At 44.8% G+C, this 22583-nt stretch overlaps 1 protein-coding gene and 1 pseudogene across 5 annotated transcripts in view; one reads left to right on the top strand and one right to left on the bottom strand.

Moving 5' to 3' along the window:
* SHROOM4 (shroom family member 4) overlaps positions 1-22583 on the top strand; it is a 237488-nt gene that overhangs the window by 172013 nt on the left and 42892 nt on the right. For 2 of the 5 annotated variants that reach the window (XR_007722675.1, XM_050776813.1), the window contains exons 3-4: positions 13123-13257; positions 15781-18271. Coding sequence is in view for 4 of the 5 variants with exons in the window: in XM_050776813.1 (XP_050632770.1) it covers positions 13123-13257; positions 15781-18271 (2626 nt within the window). In the remaining variant the exon portion in view is untranslated. Of the gene's footprint in view, positions 1-7699; positions 8114-13122; positions 13258-15780; positions 18272-22583 lie in introns of those variants that run through there. The other 3 variants (XM_050776815.1, XM_050776816.1, XM_050776814.1) reach the window with 3 other exon arrangements.
* On the bottom strand, positions 1631-1731 carry LOC126946977 (uncharacterized; annotated as a pseudogene).

Raw genomic sequence — 22583 nt, 5'->3', positions numbered from 1 at the left:
CTTTTCTGAGTGGAGTTAGTAAGGTTATGATAATGAAATGGAGTGGTGTATATGAAAGTTCTTTATGAACTGTAAATGTTGCATAAAAATATTAGCAGTTAGACGGCTTTACAAATGGTACTTGCTGCCACACCTCCACCACCACCACTAAATTTTCTTGTACTTTTGGTCCCTCTCTAGCCAACTGTGTCCCACCAAGTCTATCAGGCAACTGGAAAAGAACTAAAGCCAGGAAGACCCTGAGTAGTGTATTTTGTTTGTTTGTTTGTTTTTTTATTCAACACACTGGGCATGGCCTTGATACTGACCTTGACTTGACTTCCCTTTTCCTTTGCCTGGCCTCCTCTCAAACTTGCTCCTGGTTCTCCCAGCCCTGGTCTACTCTCACAGCAAAGAATAGCTCCCAGTGCTAATATTAAGGGTAAAAAGCTGTCAGATGGAATTTTTATAAAGTAGTAAGACAAAAGAATCCACTGCCAAGCAGCAAAATTATGTGGAAAAAAAGCATTTTGCTAGGTTGGTGGACTCTAGGCTGATTTCTCTGAGGGAAAAATCTATATCTTTGAAATAGTTAAGTGGAATCACAAGTATAATTGCAGATTCCTAATTTAAGAATATGTCAGACAGCTATATCAGACAGTTGCCTGGATAAATGATATGTCCATGTAGAATGGTGACATTTTTCTTTAGAAACCTCTTTTTATGGCCGGTTGTGGTGGCTCACGCCTATAATCCCAGCACTTTGGGAGATCAAGGTGGGCGTATCATAAGGTCAGGAGATGGAGATCATCCTGGCCAACATGGTGAAACCCTGTGTCTACTAAAATACAAAAAAAAAAAAAAAAAAAAATTAGCCGGGTGTGGTGGTGTGTGCCTGTAGTCCCGGCTACTTGGGAGGCTGAGGCAGGGGAATCTCTTGAACCCGGGAGCCAGGGGTTGCAGTGAGCCAAGATCACACCACTGCACTTTAGTCTGGCAACAGAGCAAGACTCTGTCTCAAAAAAAGAAACCTCTTTTTATTTAAAAGGTAATACACGTGTAGTGTATAAAATCTAGACATGATTTAAAAGTATGAAAAATAAAAATAACCCTTAATTCCACCACACAAAGGTAAATACCCACTGGTACAATATTAGTACATTTATATCCAGCCTTTCAATATGTGCATGTCTGTGTAAGAATATAGATATATATGCATATACATTTCTTGAATTGGACTTGTAATATGTTCAGGTTTGTATATAATTTTTAAATTTACCATTATATTGTGAGCCTTTTTCAGGATCATTAAGTAGTCTTCAAAAACGTGGTTTTTAATGACAAACTATTATTCCTCCATGTAAATACACAATATGTTCTAACTCTTGCTAAATGTGGGACAGCTAGGATATTTCAAATTTTACCATTATGAATAACCCTGCAGTGGAAGACACTTCAAGTACGTAAATCAGTGTGTACATCTTTAATGGCTTTCTTAGAATAAAATCCTAGGAGTGGAAAAAACTGGATCAAAGGATATGAAATTTCTTAAATATAATTCACATACCATAAAATTTACTACTTCAAGTGTGTAATTCAATGGGTTTTAGTATATTCACAAGGTTGTGAAACCATTACCTCTAATTGCAGTAAAAATATGGAGCATTTCACAAATTTGCACATTATCCTTGTGCAGGAACCACGCTAATCTCTGTATCATTGCAATTTTAGTATATGTCAGCCAAAGCAAGCACAGTAGGAACATTTTAAGTCTCCTGAGAACATATGCCAAAATTCCCTTTAGCAAGTGTGTACCTATTTCCATTCCCACCCAACAATGTATATCTATTTCCCCACAACTTTGTCAGCACTTATCTTTAAAAAGTATTGCCAATATCATTGAAAATGGCATTTCATTGTTTTGTCTCTATTACCAGCCCTTCTTCCTCTTCTCCCTGAACTGTAGACCTGCAGAGATCTATCATCCCCTGTCTCCTTTGCATACGTTAGCCATGGGCAGTCACATCCACTGCAACAACCTTTCTGGATAGTGACCACATGTCCATACCGTGCCCTAACCTCTTTCTAGTACTGCAGTCCACACATTAAGCTGCTCGCTGGGCACACCTACCTACAGAATTTGCTAGCATAACAAACTAATATCTGAAATCAAACTCATGTTTCCTGAAGCTTGTTCTTGCCTGTGACTTTGCTATTTAGATTAGTGAAATCAGCCTTCTACGTGCTTCACAGCCATCTGTTCTCTCTGCTTATGTAATCAGTAGTCCAACCCTATTGATTCTCTGTCACATTCTTCCTTTCTGCTCCATCCCCACTGCCATTGCTCTGATTTTACCTTTTATTGTGTTTATTCCGTTAGCCTACTCACTTCTCTATGCTTCCAGTATCTATCCACATAATTTATCCTACACAAGGTTACCATAATAACTTTCCTATAATACCGCTTGTACCATATTGCTCTCCTACTCTGGAACTTCCAAGGGCTCTCTCTTGCCTATTGGATTATGTGAAGTAAAGGCTCTAACTTGACTCTTAAGGTCCACCATGCTCTTGTATCATTCTAATTTCACTTCCTCTGTGCCCTATAAAAACTGTGTTTTCTTCTTTCATGGTATTCCTGTGCCTCCCACTTCTGTTCATGCAAATCTGGCATGGCCTCTCTCCCAGTCATCTTCAGTGGTGATCGTATTGACTCTTCCAAAATCAGCTCAGAGGTTCTGTGATGCTGTTCTTGATTCAAGCAGCAGTGCTCTCTCCTTCTTTTGACTCTCATTTTGTTAGCATTTCCTTTCTGATACTTCTGACATTCCATCCTTCTTAATGGTCTTCTAGGTATTTTTTGTCCATCCTCTACCACACTAAATTCCTTGAGCACAGGGATTATTTCTTTTTCATTTTGGCATGTTGCCTAGTACCTCTCCAAACACCTTAAATGTAGATAGAGGAGCTCTGTAAATGCTTGGACAAAACAATAGTGAAGACTGCCAATTTTCTTTTGAGAGCCACTAATGACTCAGTTTCGGGAAGGAATACTGTGCTAAGAAGGTACAGATGCCAGGTGACTCGAGCGTCATAGCTCATTCTTTTTTCTTCATTCTCCATATTTAGTCCATCACCAAATACTGTCAGCCCTACCTCTCCAAAATACCTCTAATCAAATCTCTTGTTCTTGTCCAGACTGCTACTTTCCTAGAACAAACCACCATTATCTCTTACCTATAATAGTCCCTTTAAATGGTTCTCTCTTCTACTCTTGACCCACCCCGCTAAATCCATCAGCCAAGTCAAACCTTTAAAAAACTTACGTCATGTTAGTCTTCTGCTTAACTACCTCTTACAATTTCCCATTTCACTGAGAATAAAATTCAAACTGTTTCAGCCTTTGGAAACTCCATGATCTGGCCTATGCACCTCCCCAATATCATCTCCCACTACAGTCCACCTTGCTCACTGTGCTCTAGCCCTGCTGGGTGTTGGCTCCTCCTGGTTGTCAAGTTGTATCAAAGCAGAGTGACTGGGTGTTCTTGTTTCTATTGGGGTCCTAACTGTTTTTGGCTATTGTCCTAGAGCTCCGTGTCTTTAGTAGTAGAGATGACTTGGGGAGTGGCCAGAAGTAGTTCTGAGGCCTTTGAGACTTGACTCTGGGGAAAACCTTTATGGATTCCATCAGACCTCTGAAAAGTGGTAGGTCGAACAGTGAGTTTGGACTGAAAGAGATAATGGGCTTCAAGGAGGAAGAAAGAAAAACTGGTATTATTCCTGCAGCCTCTTTCCCAAGGGATGCTATAAATGTTACTGATAGAAACCAGAGCTGGAGGACAAACATCCTCCACCTTCTTTATCGCTTTGGGTGTTGGTTTAGGAAACTGGGCATCATGGCAAAAACTTTAAGGCTATCCATTGAGTCAGATGGTGCACTGTGAACTTGATGCCATTTTCCCTATGTGCTCCTCTGAAGTCTCCCTTAGCCCTCTGGTGTTGCACCCTTAACTTTTGTACATAGAAGGGAGAGGGAAAAAACCTCTTTTCATTATTCAGATTCTGGACTTGCTTCCCTTGCTTCTAGAAGCTTCGAAATATTCACTATCCACCTCTTTGCCTTTAGGATCATTGACAAGATTAACCAGCGTTTTCCCTCTTCCATCAGTTAAACAAGTCTATGATTGGTATGTTTTATCACACTATATATATAAAAACTAGAAATTTCTCTCCAGCCCTTTCTGAAAGAAAATCCTGAGTACTGCATTTCTAAAGTACTAAGCATTTCCTACCCGCTGCCATGTGCAGAGCTTTCCCGAGTCATCTGTATGGTTACTTCCTGCCAACCTTCTTTGGAAAAAGAGGTGTTCCCCTGTGTCTTAAAGATTTCAATGTGAAAATGGAGAAATGGAAGCAGAGGGTCAAATGTAATGCCCTAGCCAGATGAAGTTATCACTCCCTATGCAGAAAGACAAAGAGCACCCCTGACACACACCACAGCATTTGGGAGGAGTCTTTATTTCCACTCGAACATTCCCTTCTTTTCTTATTCCCTACCCTGGGTTTCTTTTTAGCCAGGGATGGATTCTGAGGTGGAGGGTGTGGAGGGGGACCCAGCAGATTTACATGGAAGAACTTGAACTGGCTATTCAAAGGAGTGGGGGAGAGGAGGGGAGGCGGGGAGGCAGAGCTGGGTACCAAAAGCCCCTTCTCCAGAAAGTATTCATCTCTCAGATGACCCAGATTATAGCTTTCCCAGACTGATGAGAAAGCCATTGTCCTGAAAGTTCTCTTTCAAATTACACACACACACACACACACACACACACACACACACACACACACACACACACACACACACTTCCCCCCTTGGTTGGGTCTATAATAAGGAAGGGTTTCCTGATTACCAGGCTGTAAGGACCCCAGCCAACAGTGGGTGGGGGTGGGCCTTCAGAGCTCTGTGTCCCTCCATGGCGACCAGGCAGCTTTTCCCCTCTTCTGTCAGATAAACAAGCCATGCATTGTTCTGTCCCCCGGCTTGTCTGTGGGCTTCCCTTCCTGCTGAGCTTGCCAGAATGAGCTTGGGCTTCTTCGTGTGGGGCAGGTGGAATGTGCTGTTTGGAGGGAGGCTGGAAGAGCCACAGAAAATAAACAGAGCTAATCAAGGACGTTATTTTGTGCTTCTATTTATACAAATACTTTAAAAAGAGGAAAGTACCCACACTCCGTTATGGTCCAGGCCTCAGGTTGAGCACAACCACAAGCAACAGGGGTCACATTTTCCTTTTTCCCCTAACGTTAGAGCAGAGCCATGGTTCTCTTTCTGCTCATCTTCTCCCAAGTATCTCTTCAGGGGTCTGCTGGGAGCCAGGCTCAAAGACAGATGGTGCTATCGGAAGATATGGGATGACAGCTGACTAGGGCAGCTGGAGACTGACTCCTTTCAGAATTGGTCCACCTCCACCCCTCACCGCTCACAAGAGCCTTTATAAGGCCTCTCCTGGGAGCCAGCTTCTGGCTTTTCTGCTGCATGTGCCCACCTTCCTGTGCCCCCATGCCAAGTTCACGTCTCCTGAGTACTTGGAAAAGATCTTTACCGTCCCCTGAGCATAGGAGGTCATACTTGATCATGTTATCTGGAACTCAGCTCTGCTAAATGGGAGAGTATGCCCTTTTCCCTCCACCACATCTCCCAAGCTCTTCCCCAAATCCCAAACTGGCTGAACCTCTCAAGTTTCTCTCTCATCTTCCCTCAATGAAGGACTTCTTGAGTATATACTGTCTGTGCCCACCTGCCTACTCCTCATCTGATGACATCCCAACTCTCATCTTCACACCCTTTCTCCCTACCTCAGCCAGCCCCAGGAACATGCTTGCACCTCTAGTCACAATTTCTTCAGCCTCACCTGGCCACTGGCAGGGTCACACTGATAACAAACCAGTTGCTCTTTATTTTGTTAGGAAGTGGGGATTGGCAAGCTTCTTCAAGCAAGCGTTTGCATGGGCTGGGTTGCTGAGCAAAAGGAGAAAGATATTTGGTGACCAGAAGAGCAAGGGAGGCTGGACACCCAGGCCTGAGGAATGAAATGAGAAGAGATTTTAACCTGACGCATTTTTTGGACCAGATTATGCCCTGGTATATTGCCACTGAAAATGTGGTTATCACACCAGGAACATCAGTATCACTCTGGAGCTTATTAGAAAGTCAGAACCTGGGCCTCGCTGAATCAAAATCTGCATTTTAACAAGATCCCCAGGTGATGAGTATGCCCACTACAATTTGAGACGTGCTGTTCCAGAGCATACTGGGTTTGGCGTTTGAGCCTTCTTAGACTAGTCCTTTCTCTTTTATCTTCATTTGGATCGAAGAAATCAGTTTTCTTATTGCTACTGGTACCTTGCTCATTATTGTTTTGCATACGGGTAATATTAAAAACAGCATTTACTGAGTGCCTGTCACATGCCAGTCATGTTTTATAGATGAGGAAACCAAGGTTCTGTGACATGCCTAAGGCCAAACAACTAGTGAGTGGTAGAGCTGAGACTGTAAGCCAGATCCATATGCTCCTCAAAGCTCCCAAACTTTCCCCTTTGTAATGAGGCCATTACAGTTGATAAAACTGTACAACTGTAAAGTTGTACATTACAACTGTAATGAGGCCATTATAGTTGATAAAAGTCAACCCAGACTCTCCTGTGAGATACAGAGGGAAGAAAGGGGAAGGGGCCTCCAGGCATGATTTCCCCAGAGAGGAAAGGCCCTAGCATACTTCATGTCCTAAGGGAGTTTGCATAGCCCTCTCAGGAGTCAGAAATTACTGGAATTGAGGCCAGAGGCCAAGGGAAACTGGAGTAGGGAATTAGGAGTGTTAATGAAAGAAAAACCCTGACTCTAATTCCCCAAGATAAATTAAAACCTGGTGTCGGAGCCTGGGCTTAGGGGGCTCAGGATTCTGGGCAAATCCACATAGGGCTGCTCTGGATTCTGGCTACTACGCTAATCACTTAGGGCATCATTTGGAGCCTCAGTCTGGGGCCTAGGACTACTACATCATAGCATGCTAGAGCGGGAAGGGTCATTTGTGACGACTGAATTCAATGTTTTATTTTGCAGGGAGGAAACAGAAGCCCAGAGAGTGGGAGTAAGTCGCCAGAGGTCAGAGTAAATTCATGGCAGATCCAGGGATACTAACCCCAAACACCACATTTCCAGCATTGGCACCTTTTCTAGAGTTGAAGTCTGTGGTGTGAAATTGGGTTTTCTTTGGATCTGCTCAAGTCCCCATAGGAAGTGCAGACCCCTGTAAATACATCCCAAAATGTTTGTGAGCCTTCGTATCTTACCAGGACCTTCACCTTGGAAAATCTCTCAGTCACTTGCCCCCAGCTATATAAAATCAGCTGGAGTGCTACTCCTCTGGACCTGGAGGCTGCTGGTCCTGGCTTATCTGTACTTTTCTGGGGCCCAGAGGACCTGCAGAGATGGCTGGGTGGGGTCAACTCAGTCCAGGAAGCACAGGAATTCTTTTAAGAGTATGTGTCTGGGGTATTTTTCTCTCTCACTTACGTGTATTTTTAAAAATTCTTTTTAGACACCCGCTTTATCTTTCCCAAACATCATTTCCTTGCTCCTTTCCTGAGTTCTAGCAGTGGCTGGGGGCCCAGCTTCCTTATTGGCCTCTGAGCTGCCAAGGGGGTGGGCCAGGGCACAGAGGAGGTTGGAGTAGGGAGCAGGGGGGCTGTTTATGCTGCTGGAAGTGCCTTTCGTCCTTCCCTTTGCCACCAGGGTGGCTGGTTCCTAGAGCAGTGTCTTCACTCCTATCCAGCTCTTGACACTGGCTTTCATTCCCTAAGGCTGTGGCCATATCTAGGTCCACCCAGGCTGATGGTCATACCTTGCCTTCAGTACTACTCCTTCCTGTTCTTAGAACTGGAATCTGACTGTGCCTGAGCCCCTTGGATCACACTCAGCATCTTGGGCTGATGGTCCCTCGCCCCAGAAGGTCTTAACTGGAGGGCAGATGGGTCGCAGCTAAGGGAGGACGCTGGCTGGAGGGTTTGTCAACGAGAGTCTGAGCTAGCCGGATACCCCGCTCTCTCCCAAGCCATCTCTCCACCCTGGGCAACTTCCATGGTAGGTACAGCCAGTAGCCATGGCTGCTGCCACTCTTCCCCCTCTTGCTTTCTTCCTTCAATATTTCTTTCTTTTTCTTCCTAAGAAAAGCATTTTGGAGTAATGAAGGATGGGATGAGGTGTGTGCTTATTGATAGTGCCTGAGCCAGCCTTAGGAGAAAGGGCAAGCACTGGGGTCATTGCCTTCACATCTTGGCCTAGAGCTGCATGGTTGGTCATAGGCATTTTCTTACTTTTCTGTTTGTTTCTCCTCCTCTCCCTCTCCACTGCCTATGGAAGGAATGGTTTCAGCTCTAGGACTAATGAGACCTCCCTTTTCTGAGTGCTTCTTGAGGGAATTGCTATGGGAAACCTCAGGAATACAGGCTTTTTCAGACAGACTCTTCCTTGGAGAGGAGGGGTCATGTGGTCTCCTAGGAAGAAACTGGAGGATCTGAGTTTCATTCCCAATTCTGCTGGTTATTAGCTATGTGCTCTTGGCAAATCACTTAAGCTTTATGCGTCTCTTGTTCTCCATTTGTAAAGTGGGGATAATAATAACTTCTACCCGCTGGACATGGTGGCTCATGCCTGTAATCCCAGCACTTTGGGAGGCTCAGGCAGGAAGATTGCTTGAGGCCAGGAGTTCAAGACCAGCCTGGCCAACATGGTGAAAACCCCATCTCTACAAAAAAAAAAAAACCAAAAAAAATTAGCCAGACACAGCAGCATGTACCTGTAGCCTGTAGTCCTAGCTACTCAGGAGGCTGAGACAGAAGGATAACTTATGCCCAGGAGTTTGAGGTTGCAGTGAGCTATGATTGTGCCATTGCACTCCACCCTGGGCAACAGAGCCAGAGAGGCCCTGTCTTAATAATAATAACAATAATAATAACTGTTTCACATAAGGTTAGAGAGATGATTAAATCAGTTAATGCATGTGAAGTGCTTAGTGCCTGGCACATCTTAAGTGTTCAATAGGTGGTCCTTGCTGTGTGTTTTCTTTAAGTTTATACCGTATGTCAGGCACTATGCTGATTGATTTCACACATGGGACTGCATTTAATCCAAAACATAACTCATGAAAAACATGGTGATCTTCCCCATTTTGCAGATAAAAAATCTTCAACTCACAGAAGTGACTTGCCCGTGGCAACACAACTACAATTTGAATGCAAGTGTGCACTGACTTCAAGTCTAGGGCTATTCAGGACTAATAATAGGCCAAATAGTAGAACATATAGACAGTTTATTCTCCTGTCCCAAACTAGGGTTAGAAGGCTGTAGGTCTGGCTCCAGCTCCCTCTGTTTGGAATTTTGTTCTTCTAGCCTTTAGTTTTCTCTGTGCCCCAAAAGCCCCCACTTCCCGCTTCTGTCTACTTTGGGATTATTTCCTACTCCTGGAGAAACCCTAGAAAGAGTAAGGGGTCAACCAGGCATGGCGGCTCATGCCTGTAATCCCAGCACTTTGGGAGGCTGAAGTGGGTGGATCACGTGAGGTCAGGAGTTCGAGACAAACCTGGCCAACCTGGTGAAACCCTGTCTCTACTAAAAATACAAAATTAGCCGGGCATGGTGGCGCTTGCCTGTAATCCTAGCTACTCAGGAGGCTGAGGCAGGAGAATTGCTTGAACCAGGGAGGTGGAGGTTGCAGTCAGCCGAGATCGTGCCATTGCACTCCAGGCTTGGCGACAAGAATGAGACTCGTCAAAAAAAAAAAAAAAAGAGTAAGAGTCTTTGTAAGGTATGTTTCACAGTGTGGCAAGTGGATGGTACCCTAGGTGTGGGTACTCTTGAACCATCAAAAAGTACAAGTCTGAGCTAATAACCGTTATTATAGTAGCTGCTATTTACTGACCACTGGCTGTGCATCAGGTTGTGTCCCAGATGCTTTGAGAATACTATCTCTAATCCCCACAGTCACCTAGCCAGATAGGAATTGTTTCCTTTCTCAGATAAGAAAACTAAAGTTCAGATGGGTTAAGCGACTTACAGATACACACATCTAAAGTGACAGAGGGGATTTGAACCTACATCTGTCTCACTCATTTTTCACTCATTGCCTACTGGCTTGGCATGGTTAGTGAGATGAGACTGACACGCATGAAATGATGATGGGCAATATCAGCTATCATATTATTATAGACCCAATGTGAGGGCTAGATTACCCAGAGCAAGCTTCCTGGAGGAGATGGTACTTGAGCAGTACCTTGAAGAACAGGTAGGTTTTAGGTTAACAAAAGGAAAGGGGGCATTCCTGGCAGAGGGAACAGTCATAGTCATAACTATGATTGGTCGAGGCCTTGCCAGGCCTGATTCAAAGCACTTGCATTGTCTCATTTGATCTTTCAACAACCCCATTTGGTACTATTGTCCCCATTTTACTGCCATGGAAATTAGGGCTCTGAGAAGTGAAGTCACCATCTAAAGCAACAGAGCTAAGGAGTGGCAGAGCTGGGATTCAAACAAAGGTGGTCTGGCCCCAGAGCCTGTGTTAGATCGACAGGAATATCAACAGCAAAGGCACAGAATCAGAAAGGGACAGAGCTGGTTGCAGGGTGTGATTGGAGCAGAGACATGAGAGATTGAGCTGATGGGTAAAGGTACCTTATTGAAGACTTTGAAACTCTGATCTAGTTTATGTTTGATGTGGGACAGAGTAAGAAATAGGGAGCCAGTGAAGATTCTTGAATAGGAAAGTACCCCAATTCAGTTGGTGTTTAACGTGATATGACCTAAAAGTGGTGACTGGAGGTAGAACAACGGAGATAGGCTGGCAGACTCCTGCAGTATTTGGGGCATAAAGGGCCTGGACTAGAACAGGAGCTGCTGGTGGTGGGTTCTGGGAGAAGAGCTGTGGTTCTGTCTAATGGCAACAGTGAAAATGGACGTGGGGGGCAGGGGGGAGAGAGAGAGAGAGAGAGAGAGAGAGAGAGAGAGAGAGAGAGAGAGAGTGCAAACCAGGGCCAGAGAAACATCATAACAAAAGACTCAATGGAATTCAGTGTGGGATTGGATGGTTAGGGAGAAGGTGGCACCAAGGCTGACTGCCCGCACTTTAAACTCAGAACTCAAGAATCCTAAATATGGTAAAAGGCTTGAAATAGGAAAGATATCCTGTTTTCCACTATATCATCAGTGCCTAAAAACGCAGGACATAGTAGATACCCATGGTACATAGTACTACTACTGGTAGATGCTTGATAAATAGTTGTTGACCAGATAACTACCTGGTAGGAGCAGCTGGAGAGATTTCCTGGCAGTGTGGCTTTGTGTGTAGGACTCCAGAGCAAGCATAGCCCCCAAGGTCTCCTTGTGCCTTCAGCCTCCCCTCTGGGCACTCTGAAATCAATAGTAGAACAATGTGATTACAAAGCTAGGGGCTTCACCTGGCTTTCCTCCGCTTAAATCTTAGCCACTGTTGCTGACCTGTGGCTCTGCTTCCTGGCCTTTGACAAACAGCTTCCCCTGTCCTTCCTCCTATACTTCCTGGTCTATGTCTGGCCTATTACCACTCAATCCTTGTTTTCCCCAGCAAGGCCATTCTTCCGAGGACTATCCTTTTAGGCCTTAGCCCTCTAGAGCCTTGTACTACTGAGATCTTCTGTGCTTCTGCTGGGGTGAAGGGCATTTCCAGCTAGGATGGAATCTTCCAGCTTGAATGTGATCATGAATGCTCCTGGGAGATGGAGAGCTGCTTTATCTCACGATATAGCAAGCTTGTTGAAGGCAGGGGCCCTTATCCTATTCAACCCTGTACTACCAGTGCCTAGTCTGGACCCTGGCACAGTAAATATGAATAAATCAATGAAAAAATAATTTATCTATTTACTTCTGTATCATCTACTTATTTATCATGTTTCTTGTACTCTGCCATTCATCTCTTTCTCTCTCATCGATTTCTCTCTACTATGTATTTCTCTACAATCTTTCTCAGAGTTTTCTCTTTTTCTGTCATTTATTTTCCCCTCTGTCATCTTTCCCTCTTATCTCTATCATTTGCCTGGCCCTTCCACCATCTCTCTCCATTCTCTCTCTACTCTCCCTCCTTCTGTCATTCTCCCTCCCATCAATCACCTTTTTATCTCCTGGCATTATCCATGCCCCACATGTACTCCACCACAGAACTCTTCCCCACTTGCAAGGGTGGCAACTGCTCATGCAAAGTACGCCAGGGGACAGGGATGGGTCCTGTATGTGGCAGTCAGTGCAAAAGTTGTGGCTGCATTCAGGGCCGTGGCGTTAGACCTATTTCTCTTTATATACTCCTGACCTGCTGAGCAGTCAGTCTCCTCTGTCAGCGTAACATGGTGCCATTTGCCACTTTGTTCTATCTTCCCTCACAGGAGTTGGGGCTTCCTGCCACCACTTTGCCTACCAACTCAGGTGTCTCACCTCTGTACCCATCTTATCTTTCACTCTGTCACTACCTATCCCATGCTTTGTTTGAACCAGCTCTGTCTCTCCCATTAATCTGTAAACTCTCGAGGGCAAAGACTGTATTGGATTCATCTCTGTAATCCCAGAGTTACCCATAGAGGACACACAGTAAACATACAACAAATGCTTATTCAATGAATGGCTAAAAATTGGAGAATTGACAACCCAGTTTTGACCTGTTCAAACTTTTCAATCACTTGCCCGTTCCTTTCTCAGAGGAAAAATGGGAAGATTGACCAGATTGATTTTCTTTCTCAAAGAGAAGTGAGGATGTGCTCACTGTTCATTGGGCAGCAGCACTCATTTATTCCACAAATATTTATTGAACACCTACTATGTGTCCAGCACTGTGATACATGCTCAGGATACTGTTGTGAACAAAGCAGCCCTATTAAGCTGACATTCCATATCTCTAGAATGAAGAAGATTTGAGAAGAAGGCGCTCAGGAGAGCCACTAAGATTCCCACACCAGTTCCTTGCAAGATGTTCTACTTTACTGAAGGAAAAGAGGGGGTGGGGCGGAAGCTGCCTGGGAAGTGATTTCAGCTCTGGTTCCTTAAGCCCACTTCCTGTCCCATTCTTGCTGTAGGAGGAACGCCCCTGTCAGTAGGCCGCACTCATGGCATGTGGCCAAGCTGCTGGAGGGATGCCCTGAAGCAGCCACCACCATGCATTTCCCTTCCGAAGCCTTCAGCTTGTCCTGGCATTCTGGCTGCAACACAAGGTGAGTCTAGAGCCCTCCCCTCAAGACAGGCTGGAGGGTAGACAACTTGGACACTCCTCCTCCTCTGCTGTAGTCCCTGTTGGATGTTAGAGCCTCAAGTACTATAACGGAAAAACAAGTGGGAGTCCAGAGTACCTGAGTTCAAGTCCCAGTCTCTTGCTAACTCGCTGTGATTTTGGGCTAGTCCCTTTCCTTCTGGACAACGTTTCCTTGAAATACCTCATTGGGCTTACAAGACACCACACTGTCCTGCTTTTCATCCTAATTCACTAGCTGTTCTTTCTCCGTATCTCTTTTCCTAATTCCTTTCATTCTCCTGTCTCTTAATATAGGAGGACCCCAGGGCTCAGTTCTGGCCTCTTCTCTATCAATGGTGACTCACTGGTGCCCTTATCTGGTCTTTATTACCTCTGTCACATAGCCAAAGTCTTCAAAATAGGGACCTCCCTGAATAACCATTGTTGAAACAGTTGCCCAAGAGGCAGACAACGTTTTCTTTAGGCTGAGAGCCAGCAAAGGTGCTGCCCTTCACTGCCTTTTCCCTTCCACAAGATCTTCCCTCCAAGAAGAGATTTCTGTTGGAGGTTCAGAGAAACTAAGGGTTGAGTTTACCCCAATTTGGTGACTTTATTTGGAAACCAAGGGCTCAGGGCAGAGGCAGTTTTGTTGTGGAAGAATATGCAGAAATACACTTTGACATTCTTGAGCTTGGCTCCTGTTTGAGTGAGGATTTGTTTTTGTTTTTGTTTTTTTCAGCAAGAATAGTGGTGGAGTGGGTAGCAGGTTCCCTTGCCAACAAGAAATTGATGGATTCCTTGCCCAGAGAACAAGTGAGCCGACTGGCTAAGGGGCAAGGCAGGGAGCAAGAATGAGCAGAAGCTGACCTGAGGGTCTCATGGGCTGCTGCCACAGTTCAACTCTGGCTTTCTAGACTATGGCCTTTCTGAGAGCAGCCTGCAACCTCTGGGGTTCTAGTCAAAGGGAGTTACTGGCATGACTTGGCTCAGTTTGGCTTTGTGTGTGGGAAATGGTACTTAAAATTGAAGATTGCATCTGATCCTAGCCATTCCCTTGGTCTTCCAGGTTTGGCTTTGCTGTGGGAGTTGGGGGAGGCGTGGGTGGGCAGAGGTCCCTATACTATCAATACTAGTATTAGAGAGGATCCTGATGACAAAAGCTAATAATCAAGAGAGTAGCAGCTGCTATGTATTGAACCCTTGGTAGGTACCTGGGCTGTGGTAAGGACTTTACATTTACTATCTGCTTTCATCTACACATCAACCCTCTGATATAGCTATTACTATTATTCCTATTTAAAAGGCCATATGGCAGTAGTGCTAAGACACTGGACTCAGGCCTGATTCAAATTCCAGCTGTGCTTCTTTAGCAGCGTAGTGTTTGTCAGTTTACTTTACCTCTCTAAGCTTAAGTTTCTTCCATTGTAAAGTGTAGATAATAATCTGTCCCATAAAGATGGGAACAATAGACACTGGGGAATACAAAAGCTGGGAGAAAGGAAGTGGGACAAGGGTCGGAAAAACTACCTATTGGATACTCTGCTCACTTCCCAGGTGATGAGTTCAATTGTACTCCACACCTCAGCATCATGTGATATACCTTTGTAACAAACCTGTATGTGTACCCCCAGAATCTAAAATAAAGGTTGGAAAAGAAAAAAAAAAAAAAAGATCTGTCCTCTTCAGCTTGGAATGAAACCTTGTAAAGTGTCCGGCACATTGTAGGTCCTCAGTAAATAGTCAGGATTGCTATTATCAAGAAAAGAATAGGGGAACACCTGAATTACAGCCCTGTCTGTGCCAGTAGTTAGAACTGGGTGTTCTTGAGTAAATCACCACCTCAAAATCACTTCCCTTTGCTGGGCTTGCTTTACACCAGTGGTTCTCAAAAGTGTGATTGCTGGATGAGCAAGCGGCACCAGCAGCACCTGGGAAGTTGTTGGAAGTACAAATTCTCAGGATTCACCGAGACCTAAAGCTCTAGGATGAGGACTAGTGACCCGTGTTTTAACAAGCCCTCCATGTGATTCTAATGCACATGCTCAAGTTTGAGAATCGCTGATTTATTTACAAAATGGTCTGGCTACAATTGAATCAGCCCTTTAGGGCACCTCTCGAATGCTGATATTCTGTGATTGTCTCTTTTGGCAGGGAGCCACATGCTGACTCCCTAGGGACAGGGACAGCCTAGAAGCAATTTCAGACTTGGTAATGTCAAAGAAATAGAGGATAACCCCCATAGATTTCTCCCATTTTTAGTCTTTGGGGTGTTTGCCCATCTTTTTTCCATATATCATCTTGTGTCCCATTTTACTAAGCCCCTGAGGCACCCCAATGTCCATCTTCTTCCCTGTTTCCCTTTCTTCCCTTTTTTTGGCCTACCCTCCTCTCATTTGTGGCATGGGTACCTCTGGGCTGGCCTGCCCTCTCCTATGGTAGGGCTGGCCATGAAGGGAAAGTGATCTGGTGACTTCGCTAACTAACCAGTATGCCCTGTGTCTTACAGTGACGTGTGTGTACAGTGGTGTCCACTCTCCCGGCATTGCAGCACCGAGAAAAGCAGCTCCATTGGCAGCATGGAGAGCCTGGAGCAACCAGGCCAAGCCACCTATGAGAGCCATCTGTTGCCTATTGACCAGAACATGTACCCTAACCAGCGTGACTCTGCCTACAGCTCCTTCTCGGCCAGCTCAAATGCTTCTGACTGTGCCCTTTCCCTCAGGCCAGAGGAGGCAGCCTCTACAGACTGCATCATGCAAGGCCCAGGGCCAACTAAGGCCCCCAATGGCCGGCCTAATGTGGCTGAGACCTCAGGAGGTAGTCGGCGCACCAATGGGGGCCACCTGACCCCCAGCTCTCAGATGTCATCCCGTCCACAGGAGGGACACCAGTCAGGGCCTGCCAAGGCAGTCAGGGGCCCACCACAACCTCCAGTGAGGCGGGACAGCCTTCAGGCCTCCAGAGCCCAACTCCTCAATGGAGAGCAGCGCAGGGCATCTGAGCCTGTGGTCCCCTTGCCACAGAAGGAGAAACTGAGCTTAGAGACTGTGCTACCCGCAAGGAACCCTAATAGGTTCTGTTGCCTCAGTGGGCATGACCAAGTGACAAGTGAGGGCCATCAGAACTGTGAGTTCGGTCAGCCTCCTGAATCCAGCCAGCAGGGCTCTGAGCATCTACTGATGCAGGCCTCAACCAAAGCTGTTGGATCCCCAAAAGCCTGTGACAAAGCTTCCAGCACGGATTCCAACCCACTCAATGAGGCTTCCGCAGAGCTAGCTAAGGCTTCTTTTGGCAGACCTCCACATCTCATAGGACCCACAGGGCATCGCCATAGTGCCCCTGAACAGCTGCTGGCATCCCACCTGCAGCACGTGCACCTTGATACCAGGGGCAGCAGAGGGATGGAGCTTCCACCCGGACAGGATGGGCAGCAGTGGACTCTGTCCCCTTTGCACAGCAGCCACAAAGGGAAGAAAAGTCCATGTCCCCCTGCAGGAGGAACCCATGACCAGTCCAGCAAAGAAAGAAAGACCAGACAAATGGATGACAGGTCTTTGGTTTTGGGACACCAGAGCCAAAGCAGTCCCCCACATGGAGAGGCTGATGGACACCCCTCAGAAAAAGGTTTACTGGACCCAAACAGAACAAGCAGAGCAGGCAATGAATTGGCCAACCAGCAACCCTCTGCCTCTGGCTCCCTTGTTCAAAAAGCCAGAGACTGTTCTTCAACCACTAAAGTAGCTGGTGGCACAGAGGCCGGTGAAGAAGGGGACAGTGAGCACAAGGAGTGCAGCCGGATGGGTGGTAGGCGAAGTGGAGGGACCCGGGGCCGCTCAATCCAAAACCGGCGGAAGAGTGAGCGTTTTGCTACCAATCTGCGTAATGAAATTCAGAGGAGGAAGGCCCAGCTCCAGAAAAGCAAGGGTCCCTTGTCACAGCTGTGTGACACTAAGGAGCCAGTGGAAGAGACCCAGGAGCCCCCAGAAAGTCCTCCACTCACTGCCTCTAACACATCTCTTCTATCTTCATGTAAAAAACCTCCTAGCCCCAGAGACAAGCTCTTCAACAAAAGCATGATGCTCAGAGCTAGGTCTTCTGAGTGCCTCAGCCAAGCCCCTGAGAGCCATGAATCTAGGACAGGCTTAGAGGGAAGAATAAGCCCTGGCCAGAGGCTTGGCCAGTCCTCTTTGGTCCTGAACACCTGGTGGAAAGCACCCGACCCATCCTCCTCAGACCCTGAGAAAGCACATGCTCACTGTGGAGTCCATGGAGGTCATTGGAGATGGTCTCGAGAGCATAATTCACAGCCACTTGTGGCAGTAGCCATGGAAGGCCCTTCCAACCCAGGTGACAACAAGGAATTGAAGGCTTCTACTGCTCAAGCTGGGGAGGATGCCGTCCTCTTGCCTTTCGCAGACAGAAGAAAGTTCTTTGAAGAGAGTAGCAAATCCTTATCTACATCTCATTTGCCAGGTTTAACCACTCATAGCAACAAGACTTTTACCCAGAGACCAAAACCTATAGACCAAAACTTCCAGCCAGTGAGCTCCAACTATAGGGAATTGAGGCGCCATCCCATGGACCAATCATATCATTCTGCAGACCAACCATATCATGCCACAGACCAATCATATCATTCCATGTCACCCCTTCAGTCAGAAACTCCCACTTACTCAGAATGTTTTGCAAGTAGAGGTCTAGAAAATTCCATGTGTTGTAAGCCACTACACTGTGGTGATTTTGATTACCACAGGACCTGCTCTTACTCCTGCAGCGTTCAGGGAGCTCTAGTCCATGATCCTTGCATTTATTGTTCTGGGGAAATCTGCCCTGCCTTGCTAAAGAGAAATATGATGCCAAATTGCTACAACTGCCGGTGCCACCACCACCAGTGCATTCGGTGTTCAGTTTGCTATCATAATCCTCAGCACAGTACCCTCGAGGACAGCAGCTTGGCACCTGGCAACACTTGGAAACCCAGGAAGCCGACAGTGCAGGTGAGGACTTGGTTCTTGGGTGGGTAACTTTCATCATTCTCTTTGCGAGGAGAAAGCTAGAAAAATCATTTAAAAATATAACAATTATAATTCCTTGAAACTGTACAGCACTGGCTCCAGTAGTTGTTAGCTTAGTAACCATGAACAAGATACTCAGCCACCAAAATTGCAGTTGTCTCATCTTTAGAGTTAGATAAAAGTAACTTTTGCTTCATAAAATGGACACAACCGAGATTTATATCCTGACTATAAAATTGATATCTGAGTGACCCAAAGCAAGTCATTCAACCACACAAATTTGAAGTATGTGATTCTAAAGGGAAAAAATAATTTTCCCTCATAAAATAGCCAGTATTAAGGAGAGTCTCACTACCTCATCTCTAAAATAGAGGAATACCATGGCTGCCTCATGGATCAGTTGTGAGAGTCAAATGAGATTGTGTTTATGGAGTTCTAGGCCCAGTGCATGATACAAATATCACTTATTGCCTCCCATTTTCTGCTTCAGAAGTATTTAGAGATGCAAAATTTGCAAATATCCCCAGGCTTTGCTTTCAGAGATCTGACTAGTTGGGTTTTTAAAAAGACAAATCCTTTCCCCTTTCTCCATCCTGTCTCTGTTGGAGACCCAGGTCTAAACTGGCTGCTCTGATATCCCAGTTATGACCTATCACCATAACACAAGCCACCACTATCCTCCAGGCTACTTCTGGGAGGACTCCCTAGGTCCTTGCCCACTCACTGCCAAATTACTTCCCCATGGCATCCCTGATGCCATCTTTTGGCCGGTGCATTCAAACCAGAAGTTAATTCCTGTGTTCAGCTGTTGCATACACAGACACTTTTGAAATGACTTAGTATCTGAATTTGCTCAGTATATATCCTTGGTTAAAAGGAACTTCAAGAGTGAAAAGAGCCTTACACAAAAGACTATGAACTCTACAATTCCTTTTACATGAAATTCTAAAACAGCTATTCTATGGGGGGAGAAAAATCCGAACACTGCTTGCCAATGGGAGGTGGCGCAAAGATTGACTGGAAAAGGGCATGAGGGAATTTGTGGGGTGGTGACAATGTTCTGTATCTTGGTAAGAGTTTGAGTTAAACATATGTACCTGTTAGAACTCAACAAATGTATAGCAAGGCTCCTAGGCAGCCAATGCACTTAGTATTTGTGCATTTCACTGGAAGTAAATTTTGCCTAAAAATGTTGTAAACAAATATCAAACTTTATTTAATATGTATGCTGAAGTGTTTTTGAAGTATACTGCTGCTGTATTCAACTTATTTTATGTTTTCAGCATACAAATCTTGTACATATTTTGTTATATTTGACCCTGAGATTTTATGAAAGCACCGAATCCTAGCCACTCAACCACCAGGGATATTTGTCCCTTAGATTTTATGTTTTTAGATGACATTATAAAGAGTATTATTTTCTTAATGTCAAGTTGAAATTCTTGATTACCACTGTATAGAAATATAATTGAATTTTGTATATTGACATTGTATCCTGCAACCTTGCCAAACTCACTTATTAGTTCTAATAGCTTTTTGGGGGATTATAAAACATTTTCTACATACACAATCATGCCATCTGCAAAAAGAATTTTGTATCTTCCTTTCTCCTGTACATGCCCTTTTCTGGGAGAGAGAAGAGCCTTATTGCACTGTCTCACCTTCAATACAGTGTTTGGAGGAAATGGTAAGAGTGGACGTTGTTGCTTTTTTCTTAATCTTTCACTATAAAGTTTGATGTTAGCTGTAGGATTTTTGTGTAGGTGCCCTTTAATTGAGGAACATCTCTTTTATTCTTAATTTGCTGAGCGTTTTCATCAGAAGTGGATGTTGTATTTTTTTCAAATGCTTTTTCTGTATCTGTTGAGATGATCATATAGTTTTTCTCTTTTAGTCTACTGATATGGGGAATGACACTGATTGATTTTTAAAATAAATAGAAGCCTAGCATTGCCAGGATAAATCCCACTTGGTCATGATGTGTTATCCTTTTATATGTTACTAGATTTGCTAATATTTTGTTGAGGATTTTGCCTTTACGTTTATCAAGGATTTTAGTCTATGGTTTTATTATAACATCTTTTTCTGTTTGTTTGTTTGTTTGTATCAAGGTAATGCTAGCCTTAAAAAATGAGTTGGGATGTATTCCCTTCTCTTTTATTCAGGAGGAGTTTGTATAAAAATGTCTTCCTTAAAGGTTTGCTTGAATTCATCATTGAAGCCATCTGGGCCTGGAAGTTTTTTGGTAGAAAGCTTTTTAACTACAAATTCAATTTCTTTATTAGATATGGGGACATTTAGGTCATCTATTTCTTCTTGAGTAAGCTTTAGTAGTTTGTGTCTTTCAAGAAATTTGTCCATTTCATTTACATTTTAAAATTTATGAGGATATAGTTGTTTTCAACTTACTTTAAAATGCACCAAGAATTTAAGATGGATTGGTAGATGGATAGAGGGGTAAATAGATATATGATAAGGCAAATATATCAAAATGTTAATTGTGGAATGTAGGTGCTGGGTATATGGGTGATCACTGTGAACTTCTTCTTTCAACATTTTTTATGTCTGAATATATTCATAATGTTGAAAAAAAGAGGAGAGGAAATATAAAATAATGGTTTTAAGGGCACCAGACTGCCTGGTTTTGAATTTCTTCCCCCGAACTTACAATGCCTAAGCTTTCCCATCTAAAAGCATGGGGGTAGTAACAACACCTACTTCATAAGTTGGTTCTGGGGATTAAGTGATGTAACACGTGTAAGACTCACAGCAGTGACTGCCAGATTGTAATCATCTTATAAGTGAGTTATCATCCCTTAAAGGGACATTTTGGCTTAGCTTGAGAGACTTTTGCTGGAAGAAGGACTCACAGATAGACAGTAGAAAAAGTGGGCTGAGATTGGGGGTGAGTGGGGTGGGGGAAGTGAGGAGATGACGGCTGCAGTGATGTCAGCCCAGGACCAGCAACTCTATAAGAAAAGGAGGTACGATTTGCAGGTTGCAGCAATTGGCAGCAGTAATGCATGCAGATGAGGCTGTGCTTATACCATGCCTCTATTTTTTGTACTCTGAGGGAGGGATACCTTGGGTTCCTAATGCTTGTTAGACCAGCTAAGCAGGTCTGCTTAGAAACTAGGCATTCAGACATGTGGATAGCTGCCTAGGAGACAACACATGCCCATTTCTGCCCCTGTCATCTGAACCTTCCACTCCCACTCCACCCCCTCAAGAAATGAGAAAAACTTGCAGCATGGGTTAAGATGCTCTAGCTCTGATGACTAAGGTACTTGTGGTGGTAGCTATCTGAAGTAGGGCTGAGATCCTGCTCCTAATGCCCCTGGATGAGGTTAGTGAGCTAATTGGCTCCTGTTCAGTGCTGTGAAGACTGAAATCAGCATGCACTCACATCCTTCATACTTCATGCCAGCTTGTTTTGCATTCATCGTCAAATTATTTCACCTACCAATTGTATGAGATAAGTTATAATAGAATCTCCCACTTTACAACTGAGTAAGCTGAGAAAGCCAAGGCTCAGAGAGGTCACACATTTAGCAAGTGGCAGAGCCAGAATTTGAGTAACATGACAGTAACTAGCATCTGAGTGTCTACTGGGCACCAGGTACTATTCTAGGTGCTTTACATGTATCAAGTCATTGAGTTCTCAAGCAATATTATTATCGTGATTATACTATGATATAGTTGGGGAAACTGAGGTAAAGAGAAGTTGAGTGGCTTGCCTGAGGCTGCAAGTGAAAGGCAGGTGTGCAATTAGAATCCATGCTATCAAGCTCCAGAGGCCAAGCTCCTGATTGTGCTACACTGCCTCTCCATAAGCTGATTGAAAAGCCCAGGCCCTGTCTAGTGTGGCAGGGTGCCCTCTAGCAGTATCAATTCCACTGGGGCAGCAAGTTCCCATCGCAATCTCCATTTGCAGCAAGCCGTGGGGATAACTGCCTCCTTGGTTCAAAGGATGCAAGCAATGTACCAGGAACTTATGTGGCCTAGGAAAAAAAAAGTAGAGTAATACTGTGAACCTCGGAACATGGTTGGGAGTTGGTGCAGGACTCTGTTTGGTTTGGCCACTGCGATTTACTGAGCATGTCCACAGGGCTAGACAGGGCATGGACAGGAAATCCTGGCCCCCACTGTGGTTGAACAAGTAATGGTGTCTTTGCAGGCAGGAACATCTCACAAGGGCATCGAGGCAGAGTCTAAAGTACAAGTGGTTAGAGCTGTTCTGACATGCCAGATATAGGCAGGGACTGCTCTGGTCCTTTAAATGCTGAAGCCAAGA

Source organism: Macaca thibetana, chromosome X (assembly GCF_024542745.1).
Source record: "Macaca thibetana thibetana isolate TM-01 chromosome X, ASM2454274v1, whole genome shotgun sequence".
NCBI classification, from domain to species: domain Eukaryota; kingdom Metazoa; phylum Chordata; class Mammalia; order Primates; family Cercopithecidae; genus Macaca; species Macaca thibetana.
Note: the sequence above shows the minus strand (reverse complement) of the source record. Positions and strands in the feature narration are given on the sequence as shown.